This window comes from Gavialis gangeticus, unplaced genomic scaffold, assembly GCF_001723915.1.
Source record: "Gavialis gangeticus isolate Ggan-Ray unplaced genomic scaffold, GavGan_comp1, whole genome shotgun sequence".
Classification (NCBI taxonomy): domain Eukaryota; kingdom Metazoa; phylum Chordata; order Crocodylia; family Gavialidae; genus Gavialis; species Gavialis gangeticus.
In genome coordinates this window covers 14,478,471-14,490,000 of record NW_017728993.1, presented here as the reverse complement: position 1 = coordinate 14,490,000, position 11,530 = coordinate 14,478,471, and the positions used below count along the sequence as shown (strand labels likewise).

Genomic DNA, 11,530 nt, shown 5'->3' with positions numbered 1-11,530 from the left:
GGTCAGGGCGGCTAGGAGCTGGAACCAACTTCCAAGAGAAGTGGTGCTGGCTCCTACCCTGGGGGTCTTTAAGAAGAGGCTGGATGAACACCTTGCTGGGGTCATTTGACCCCAGTGCTCTTTCCTGCCATGGCAGGGGGTCGGACTCAATGATGTGCTCAGGTCCCTTTCGACGCTATCAGCTACAAAACTATGAAACCCCTTTAAAACTAAAGTATGTACCAAAAAACCAAAATTGCAAGGCAAAGAAATTTACATCAAACATCATGGGACTCTTCAGTCTGGAAAGGCGCAGGCTCAGGGGGGACCTGGTGGTAACCAAAAGTACACAAGGGGTGTTCACTAGGATCTGGGAGAATGTTTGTTCACCAGAGCACCCCAAGGAAAAACAAGGACCAGGAGTCATAAACTCCTACAAGACCATTTTAGGCTGGACATAAGAAAAAATTTCTTTACTGTCTGAGCCCCCAAGGCCTGGAATAGACTCTCTCCAGATGTGGTGCAGGCACCTACTCTGGACTTATTCAAGAAACACTTGGATGCTTATCTTGCTGGGATCCTTTGACCCTAACTGACTTCCTTGCCCTGGGGCGAGGGGCTGGACTTGATGATCTTTGAGGTCTCATCCAGCCCTAATGTTTATGAAATCTATGAAAATCACTTTGCTGAAAATGTTTACATTTTATGCCTGTAAATCTACAAAGGTAGAGTGATTGATAGGAAATGTATGCATAGGCATGGTATGTATGTACCTGATTCAATGGATTTGGATTTCTGCAAAAGCTTTTTGAACATACTATTCCCTCTCCATCATCTAATTTGTTGCAAATAGAAGAGCTTTGCCCTTCAGATATATTTTTGTGCACACCAGGGAAGAGAGAGAGGAGCTACCTTTCCCTCTTCCACTTGCCATGAATTCAGCCACTGATAGCAGGGGTGCTATATGGAAGTCAGATTTTTCTTTTCTATTCAGCACTGGCAAGGCTTCACTGGAAGAACTTGGCATTGAATTTCAAGAAAGAGATGGACAAAAAGGAAAGAACCCAGCAGAGAGTAACTAAAGTAATTAGAGGTCTTGAAAAAAAAATGGCATATAAGGAAAGGTTGGAAGAATTGGAATAATCTACTCCAGAGAAGAGTGAGGAGGGTTCTGGTAGTCTTCAAATACATGAAGGGTATTTATAAAGAGGGTGGTGAGCAACTTTCATATGATCACAGAAAAGTAATGGGATTACACTACAAGAAGGAGGATCATAAGAAAGGAGGACTGGAAGGGACTTCATGAGGTCACCTAAATCCAGCTCCCTGTTCAAAGCAGGATCATCCCCAACTAAACCATCCCACCCAAGTGTCTGTCCAATCTGCTCTTGAAAATCCCCAAAGATGGAGATTGCACAGTTTATCTGGGTAGCCTGTTCCAATGTCCGACCACTCTCAGAGTCAGAAAGTTCCTTCTAATTTCCAACCTAGGTTTCCTATACGTCCGTTTGAAGCCATTACTGCCAGTCTGGTCCCTTATGACCACAGAGAATAGCCCATCTCCATCCTCTCTATCATCACTCTTTTGGTATTTTGAAGGCTGTTATCAAATGCCCCCTCCGCCCCAACCATCTCTTCTCTTCGCCAGAACAAATAATGCAAGCTCTCTGAGCCATCTGTCATAAGTCATGCTTTCCGGGACTCTAATAATTTTTGCTGCTTTCTGCTGGACTCCTTCTAATCTGTCCCTTTCCTTCTTAAAGTGCAGGGCCCAAAGTGGACACAGAACTCCAGGTAAGGCCTCAGAAAAGGCTGAATAGAGCAAAAGAATCACTTCTTTTAATTTGCAAACGACACTCCTGTTAATATAACCCAGTATGCTGCTGGCCTTTTTTGCAATAAGGGCACACTGTTAGCTTATATTTGGCTTCAGTTAGGTTGGATATCATGAAGACCTTTTGAAATATGAGGAGTGCCCAAGCTGAGACACCTGGGACCAGATTTCTAGAGGTGTTGAGGGCTCCCTACTCCAACTGCCCTCAGTAAATGGAGGCAACCATGGCCAAAGACCACTTTTACATATTTTTGCCTGGACCTCAGTTTCACTGTTTATCAGAGGTAGGAATGCTTGACCACCTCCAGATATTGCTTGGAGACCCATGGGTGAAGGACACTGCATCCAAGTTAAGTATTTAATGTTTGCCGACTCCTCCTTTTAGAGGGTCCTGGGGAATGGAAAACGTCTGGGTGGGCACTAAGAGGTGGCCATTGTGCTGCAGGGTCCAATGTCAACAGCAGCCATTCAAAAGGAGTTTGACCGCTCATTCAGTTTGGCCTTGTAAGAGTCCATCTGTATTGTCTCTAACAGCAGCTTCACCAGTTTCGTTTTCCCCCTGGCGACCATTGCTTTGGCGAGTTCAATCACCTCGGCCATGTGGTTTCGCCAGACCAGCCTCAGCTCCTGTTGGACACACCGCTTCAGGTACTTCTCCTCAGCCTTCTTTACCCACAGCTCCACCTCCTGCATCAGCATCTCAGCATTCACCTGCTTCTGACCAAACAGCATGAGGAGCGTCTCCATCAGGCACCGGAAGCTCTCTGTGTTAGCTGAGCCCACATCGTCCAGTTCTATTGCTCGCTTGAAGCACTTAATGGCATTTGACTCTTCATTTTTAAGCCTCAAGCATTTCCCTCGGAGCAGCTGTATTCCGGGTAACACATCCCCCAGGTCAAACTCCATGGCTTTAGAGAGGAATACCAGTGCGTTGTTCAGTGCATTTTCATCCACTGGGAACAGCTCCTGTATGGCATCCACACCCATGTAATAATAGACCTATGAGGACAGAAGGCAAAATGGTAGTACTCCTTTACAAGGCAAACTCCAGAGACTTTTACGGTTATAGCCTGATGCCAAAAGGTCACAAGTTCATCTGGGCCTAGCAGCCCACTGGGCTGGTGTGATTCAGGCAGGACAGTTACTGTAGACAACTGCACAGGGGAGTTATATGGCCAGCATCACACCTGGCTGCCTTTGACTACAAGCCCAAATGACAATGTATTCATCTACAGCTGAAGGCAGCCTTCAATGTGTACCCAGTGGGTGGGTTGGTAGCAAGTTGGTGGAGCTGCAGCAAGACACCTTAAAAGTTCTCTGCCACCACACCTTAGGCCACCTGGTATCATCAGTGATCACACTAAAATTTATGGCATCATTTGTGGGATCTGCCACATTGTCAGCCAGAGACTGAGTACAGCACTGTCAGGGACCAGGGCCATTATATTGACACTACATCCAGTCACTCTTTGACCACAAGTTTTAACTTCCTCCATTTCCAGCACTTTCACAATTGACTCAAAGAGTTGTAACAGAGCTCTACCTTCCGTTGCCCTTGTTTCTTTAAGTACCAAATGTAAATAAGAAGACAAAGGTGCTGAAAGCAGGAGGCATTGCCCTCGTTGGAATATGAGAGCACGTGGGCATTTACTCACCTGGCCAATGTCAAGGTATAGTTTCAGGCACGGGCACACCTGTACCACACTTTCCAGATCCTTTTTAGCACTGGTGAGATGTTTCCTGTCTGGCATTCCTCCCAAACCCAACTTTGCACATTCCAGGTCTTGCAGATAGAGCTTAAGGTGGATCTAGCAATGGGAGGAAGCACAGTAGCTCAGTTTGGGACATCTGCATTTTCAGCTTTCTCCCACCTGACACTATATTTGGAGTTCCTGTAGTTTTGGTGGGCTGATTTAAATTGTAATTGTGTTAGGACAAAGACTTTGAACATGTCACACCAGACCTGCCATTAGGGCAGGGGTGGGCAAAATGTGGCCCGTGGGCCAGACACGACCCGCCAGGCCATTCTGTCTGGCCCGCGAGGCCCCTAAAAAATGTACAAAATTAATAGTTATCTGCCCCTGGCTGCTTGTCATGTGGCCCTCGATGGCTTGCCAAAACTCAATGAGTGGCCCTTCACCTGAAATAATTGCCCGCCCCTGCATTAGGGTAAAGCAATGCAAATCCCTGTTACTTACACCAGCAGGGGAAATAGCTATTTTGCCACAAAGGTATCGAAGTGTCCAAAACAACATACTCCTAAAACCTGCCAGAGACATGTTTCAAATTTCCCTTTGCAGCAATCAGTGCCTATTAATCTGTGTATTTTAACTGCTGAATAGGAACTGAAGGTAGCCTGCCCCTCAGTTGTATGTTCTTATCTGCCTTTATTTGTACTGCTTCTTGTCTTTGACTATGCAAAGAGTTTTGCCTCAGTAAGAGCTGCAGAAATGATCACTTTAGAGATTTCAGATTGAAGTCTGAGATACAAATTGGCTTTCAGGAACCTTTCTAATGCTACATTTTTCAGTTTCATGCCCACTGCTGAAGTTTGAGAGAAGCTCTTTTGAAGGACAGATTTAACCACATATTAAAGATAGCCAAGATAGGCTGAGAATTCGCTTAATAGAATTGATTTCTTAAGGCATCTTTATGTAGAAGTAATTAAGTGAGATTTCACTTTATGTTTATTTAAGGTTATCTTTGCAACTGATATTATTGGAAATATACAACACACAACAGCTCTGTTTACATGAGGTTAGAAAGTCATCAATGCCATTTTACAAACGGGAGAAACTGAGCTCTAGAGTGATGAAATGTGAAAGTTTTAAATGACCATAAATGACTTAGGAGCCTAAAACTCATTACAAGTCAGTAGGAGTTAGGTACCTAAGTACCTAAGTCACTTCTGTCGATGGGATTTGACCACCATAAATCCCTTAGGACTCAAGTGGTTTGTCCATTGCTAAGTTGTTGGTGCCAAAGCCAGGATTTCAACCCACATCTCTTGACACAACTGCCTTAGCTATAGTTCCCACAAGTCAGTGGAACATTGGTTCCATAGCTCTCCCCCAGGGCAGCTTAAAATGCAAAGGAGCGCTTAATTAATTTCTCACATTACACCCCACACGGCTTAACTTTAAGCATATGTGTAATTGCACCACATTCAACAAAGCACTTTAAGCATATGAATGACTCCATAATATGTACCTAGTGCAGCTGTGTCTGGGCAGAACAAGGGAGGCAAGGAAATGCACAACCCTTCCCCCACTGCTAAACCTCTTTAGCCAGTCAACAGCCTTTGAGTCAGTGCTGTTTTGTGTCCGAGTCAAACAGGAAGCGCAACTTGGAAAAATCAGCTGCCTGCAAGTGTGCAGCAGCTTCCATGAGTGTGCTCTGGGCTGGCCTAGTGCTCCAGCATGCTTGACCTGGGCCAAACCACATCTAAACTTGTAACGCTTGCTCTAGAGCAGAGGTTCGGAACCGGAGGTACATGTACCCCCAAGGGGTATGTGAGATATATTTCATACATCGTCTAATACAGGTCGAAGGGCCTAAAAAACGTCTTGACAATTTGAAACTGCCATCAAATGTGCACGTGTGTGGGATTACACGTAGTTTGACATAAAAATTAATTTCCCATTGAAAGGGGGTACGTGAAGTCTCACTCTGACACCAAGGGGTACGTTGACTGAAAAAGGTTCAGAACTGCTGCTCTAGAGGCAGCATGGGAATGCAAAGCCGGGTAGCTGTTCATGCAGCCTGGAGATGCCGTGGCTGAGCCTCTGTGCCGACCGGGAAATCTCCCCTTCTCTCTGCACAGTTAGCTGTTGAAGTTCTCAGCTAGGTGGGGAGTGTGCAGCACTGTTCAGATAGGGCTCCTACTATATAGACAGTACTGGGGTGGGTCCCCAGTGTTCTTCAACAGTGGCAAATGTGGCCTTTGCTTAACAGTCTTGTCTGAATAGCAGAGAGCAATTCCTGAAGCAGGCAGTGTTTGTGTGTTGGCCCCTCAAGTGCACCTCCCCACTTTGTCTAGGAGGCAGTTCCAGCTCATTGCCTACTGCTCCGTGGTAGTGAGGCAATAGCTGTATGTGGTATTTCTGAAACAGCTCCACTTGAATCCTTGGGACAACTCACATACTTAACCACGTGCCCAAGTGCTTTGCTGTACTGGGGTCTTGCGTTCTAGTAGGAACTTTCTGACTCTGAGGGTGGTCAGACATTGGGACAGGCTACCCAGAGACATCCTGGAGTGTCCATTCTTGGAAGTTTTCAAGAGCAGGTTGGACAGACACTTGGCTGGGATGGTTTAGTCAGGGATGATCCTGCCTTGAGCAGGGGGCTAAACTCAATGACCTTGTGAGGTCCCTTCTAGGCCTACTTTTCTGTAATCCTAACCTGGAGGACAAGGTTGGATATTCCACTGGGCTTTCCAGGATCAGCTACAAAGTCTGAGCCAGGTGCCAGAAGACAGAGGGCTGCATTGTTTTAGTGACTCCAGAAACCAAGTGGACATGGCCACCAAAGCCACAGTGACTGCAGTGCAAATTCCTGAAACTCTGGAAAGTTTAGTGTCACCTCAAACTTTGTGCAGATGATGCGGTGGCTAAAAACATTGCCCCGGCCCAGACCATGGCAGAAGGTGGAGCTACTCTGCTCAGATTGCACCGTTTGGATTTGGACACATTGATTTCAGCAGTGAGTGACCTACCTTGGCCCGCGTGCAGTATGCCTGCCAGTTGAGCTCTGGATCTTGAACAACATCTAGTGCCATGTTGCAGATCCCCATGGCCATTTCTTGCTTGCCCCTGAAGTGGAAGATCTTTGCCAGAAGGTTTAGTGTGGCCAGATTGTCTTTTGCTATTTCTATCGCCTTTGAAAAACAGAGAAAGCAAAACACATTGCCATGAGTGACTTGCCATCTTGTGCACTGAGCCAAGAAACACTTTTCATTGCAATGGACAATCTGTCTTATGCACCAGCACAGCTGCTTGTTGAAGCAGACGAAAGTGTAAGGGGTCCGAGAAATGCCTGGCCTAAGCCTTTTCCCATCCCAGCAACTGTAGCCCTGGAACAAACCAACCTCTGGGGGCTTGTGTCCATCTGAGGTTACTGGGCAGCACTAGGTAGCAGCTCCATTCTCTTCACTGAAGCTAAGCTGGTTTACACCAGCTGGAAGCTGTCCTGCATTTTGATGGCAATCCTGCTTGCATAGGTAGCACTGAGATCTTTAAGCTGTGCTGGCCCTCCCTGTATTGTGAGCTGCCTCTGAGTAGGGGGAATGGAGGGATGGGGAGAGGGAAGGGGAGTGATGGAAAAGGCAGGATAGAGGTGAGTGGGAAGGTGAGGGCAGCAGGGGCTTCCCCACACTTGATGTTTACGTGGTGGCACTGACCTTGCCAAAGCAGTCAAGAGGATCGGCCCCAGAGTAGCCACAGTCATGGATACCCATGGGAGTGGTTGAAAAGGTTTCTTTCTTTTCCAGCAGCATCCCAAGGTAGCACCAGGCCAGAGCTAGGAAAGCAGCATTCAGAGCAGGTTAGTGGTGGAGCCACTTCATGTTCAAACCTTCCCACCCTGAGCAGCCAAGCTGAAGAGGAGATTCCAGTTTGGAAACAGGTCTTGGCTGAGGAGCCTTGGCAGAGAGACGTGTTTCCCCACGGAGTTATTTCCAGCGAGCTCAGCATTTATGGGACATGTTTGACTGGGAGATGGCAGCCCACAGTGCTGTGTTAATCCATATGTAGAGTGACTCTGGCTTCCCCCACTCTGCCCTACCCTTCAGCTCCCAGCCTGCCCTGGATCCTGACAGAGGAGGAGGGGAAGTATTGCTCTCACAGCTGATCCCTTCTGGGATCCTTTGGAATTAGCAACTGACCCACTGGGTTTTTTTTTTAAGAAAATATTTCCATGGCTCCTGCAGAGCAGGGCCATCGATTCAGTTCCCACAGGCTTTCCTGATATCCATGACTTTGGCTCTGAGTTGGTAAGGGACCAAGTACATAAGGTAAGGGCTAAGTACATAACTGGGCCCTAATCCCTTCAGTGACATGTAGCACCCTGCTGATCCAGGCCCTGAGCAGAGACCAGGAATGGGACTCGGAGGGGCTCAGCACTCCTAAAAAAAAAGTCCCCATTGATGTTGGTGGCAGGCGGGCTTGAAAGCCAGGAGGTCTAGGAGGCATTTCTTATGAGGAGCTCTGGAGTTTGCCTACAACAAGCAGGTTCCCCTACCTCGGTGGTGAGAACTGGGGGACTTGATGACTTGTCGAAGCAAGCCCATGGTCCTGTTGTAGGCAGGCAGCCTCTTCTGCTCGTCATTCTCCTGGTTCATCAGGATCCCATCTCGCCTGTCACAAGAGTGCCAGAGGTGGGCTTAGTTGCTCTTCTAGATGCCCAACCCCCTGTACCCAACATGACTGCTTCCCTTACCAGCTAGTGGCTGGGTGGCTCAGTGCTGAGCTATGTTTTGGTGGCCTATGCTTCAGCAGGCTGTTGCCTAGTAGCTCGCATGCATTAATTAGGCTTTGCAGTTACACAGTCCCTTGCAGCCAAGGCTGGCAAATGTGGGTACTGTTGTCATAATTTTTCCTACGTTGCAGTTTCACGTCCCTCCTCCTAACTTGCCTGAATCAGATTTTCCCCCTGAGCCAGACTGGGATTTTTGAACGCCCTTTCTACAGCTCCAGAAGAAGCAACGCCCCCCGCAACACCACAAAAAAAATTCAAAAAACAAGCATCTGACCCCAGCAGTCTTTCCTGCCCAAGTGCAGGGGGGCTGAACCCGATGATCTTGTGAGGTCCCTTCCAGCCCCTAACATCTCTGAATCTATGAATGTGCCGTGTTTTGTGAGGTTATTCCAGCTCAGGGCCCGGTACTCCGTATCTTACCTGATGTACAGGGTGGCCATGGTGAAGTACCAGCTTCTTTTCTCCTCTAAAGGGATCTGAAATGGGGAAAGGTTGGGAGGAAGTACTGTGTTAACACCTGAACATCATCTGAAGGAGTCAAGTGGCCTATGAGAAGAAAAGATGGCCATGGACAAGAAGGACACGCACTCTGCCTGGGCAAGCAATTTTCCAAACACTTTGTATTTAGTACTATGAGACCCTGGGCCAGATCCTCAGCTTCTTGTAGCTCCACTGAAGCTCCCTGAGCTTTTTAACCAAGGCGAAACTTGACACAAAGGCTCCCTCCTAACCAGACATGACCCCTTGTACAGCCCTTCCCCTGATGGTGCTGTGCAAACATCTTCCCTTTCACACTGCTCTGCAGGTCCCCCAGTGGATGCTTTCATCTACCAGTCCCACAGCATGGCACAGACATGAATGAACTAACCCTGGGCACCCTTGGAGGTCTTGTCAGCAGGTGACTACTTCAGTCTAGTGGCTTGAGCTGTGACTGGTAGTCAGATTTGGCTTCTGACCCAGCCAACGCCTGGCTGGCTGGGTCAGGGCACAGCTCTCTCTCACATTAATGCTGGTTCAGCTTTGAGCCCTATAAAACAGAGGGAAATTGCTGCATAAACCTAATGCACTAATCAGTCCTTTTTAAAGAAGGAGAAGCTGACAGTAGTTTTGTCGCTTGTCCAAGTTAGTGGCAGACTTGGAAATAGGATCCAGGAGTTTCCGGTTGCGTCCCATCCAGGCCTCTGTGCTACCAAGTAGAAGATACCCCCTCCCCTGCAAGCAGCTTTCCTCCTTGACACATTGACTTCTCATTTTTCTTTATTCTGAGGCCAGGCTAAACCGCTCGTGCCACAGGGTGCATGATTTGCTACCACTGACTGTTCCACGCAGGTAGGGTCTGTATCAAAATAAGTCTGTGTCCTATCTTGTTCTTGGGTTCACTACCACGTTTAAAACAAGGTGAGTAGCTCCCTTGCACTCTGGCAGCCACAGGGAGATCAGGTTTGGCAGGTGCTTTGTGGTGGATCCCTTTCACTCTCCCTAGAGCAATGTTTCTCAACCTGTGGGTCATCTCGCAAAAGCGGGTTGCAAATATATGAAAGAGTCGTGAACAAACTTTAAAAAGAGATTCTTTAAAGAAGAAAAATGTGGGAAACCATAGCTTTTCCCTTGCAGGCTGGCTCAGTTCCAGCCTGCAAGGGGCTGCTTAGGGCCCCCCATACCTTTCTCCCCCTCACCCCTGCCCCACATACTGGAGAGCTGAGACCTGGTGGTGGGGGCAATGGGTCAGGAGTGAGGGGCACCAGCAAGGCCAGGGGGCTAAGATATTTACTGGGTCAGGACTGGCCATTGGTGTGTACAAATGGGTCCTGGTACAAAAAAGATTGAGAACCACTGCCCTAGAGGATGCATTCAATTGGGAGTTGCATAGGACAGAGCACTGGGTGAGTCTGGGGAAAGGGCCTCTCCCAAGACAGATTGATTTCTTTTGGGTTTTCCTCCATGAGACACCTTCAGTGGGATGATTTGCCTCAAGCATGGGCTTGGCTAGCAGAACTCAGTCCTGTTAGAGTCCTGAAAGAAAATCAACAGACCTTTTTGCTGACATGATGCTCCTGGTTCTGCGGCCGCCTTAGGGGACATCCCCCTGCCTTTCACACTCTCATAATAAATAAAACTGCCTCTCAACCCAAGTGCTTCACCTGAGCAAACTGACTTCCATACCAGCCACCTGCTTTTTATGAGCCCCTGTAGGGCCACCATGCTCCGAGTACGCAGGACACACCTTTGTTTGAACAGCTAGAAAAGATATGGCTGGAATCAAAAACCACCCTCAGTCCTGATTACCTGAGACAAGAGCCAGTGAAAAGGATGTTTCAGTTTTACATCCGCTGCAGAATTGTGCTGCCTTTTCAGCAGAACCTGCTCACCTGTGCATCGTCTTACTGGCTTGCAGGATTCAGCTCACTCAGATTCCCCATTTGAAATGACCCAACACTGGGGAGGGTGGAAAGCCAACAGAGAAGCGATTCCCAGAGCTTCTCCCTGGCGTAAACGCTCTCTGAGCATAATGTTTGCCTTCCCGATCATACAAGACATCAGCCAGGAGCTGGTAATTTAGTGCATGCAGCACCAAACACTTTACTGCTCTGCCCAAAGAACCTACGGCCATACCTGGCAAACACAACGAGTGACACTAAACAGCAAGCTGCACGCGATTACTGACCTGCTGCCCGTAAGTCAGAGCCTTGTCATACAGCAGGATGCCAGAGGTCAGTTTCTGTATCCTGTCTTCATCGCTGACGAGCCCCACATCGAAGGCATAGGCATAGCCCTGCTCTGCCAAGCAGCGGGCTGCTCGCAGACTGGCATCCCCCTGGCACGCATCTGTGGAGGCCAGGCCCATGAGGTGGGAGAGTTTCTCAGCGCATTCTGCCTCTTCTTCCTCACTGCTTAGCCGGTCGTACACATAGGCCAGGTTGGCCCAGGCATTGAGATTGCCAGGGTCCTCCTGGGTGATGCCGAGGAAAATCTCCTTGGCTGACTCTGTCTCCTCCAGGTGGAAAGAGAAGACCCCAAGGAGGTTCCTGATGGCATACTGCAAGGCGCCAGCCTCAAACTCCAGCTCAGATATGAGGCTCTCTTTCTTGAGCTTCATATCTCTCTCTCTCAAATTCACAGGGGAGCTGGGCTCAAATTTCAGGTTCATCTCTAGGTGGAAGTGACCAGGAAGATACTCCAGGTCATTGAGGAGCATGTCTATATCCACCTCCGATTCCTCCGTGCTTTCCATGGCAAGTGCCG

General features: G+C 48.2%; 1 protein-coding gene across 1 annotated transcript; it reads right to left on the bottom strand.

The window, feature by feature from the left end:
* Positions 1-2,157: 2,157 nt before the first annotated feature.
* On the bottom strand, positions 2,158-11,524 carry TTC22 (tetratricopeptide repeat domain 22). Its single transcript, XM_019501243.1, has 7 exons — positions 10,953-11,524; positions 8,708-8,763; positions 8,051-8,166; positions 7,212-7,330; positions 6,528-6,689; positions 3,469-3,621; positions 2,158-2,812 (listed from the first exon to the last, which is right to left on the bottom strand). The coding sequence occupies exons 1-7, from the start codon at positions 11,517-11,519 to the stop codon at positions 2,282-2,284; spliced, it is 1,704 nt and encodes a 567-aa protein (XP_019356788.1). The 5' UTR covers positions 11,520-11,524; the 3' UTR covers positions 2,158-2,281.
* Positions 11,525-11,530: the final 6 nt, after the last annotated feature.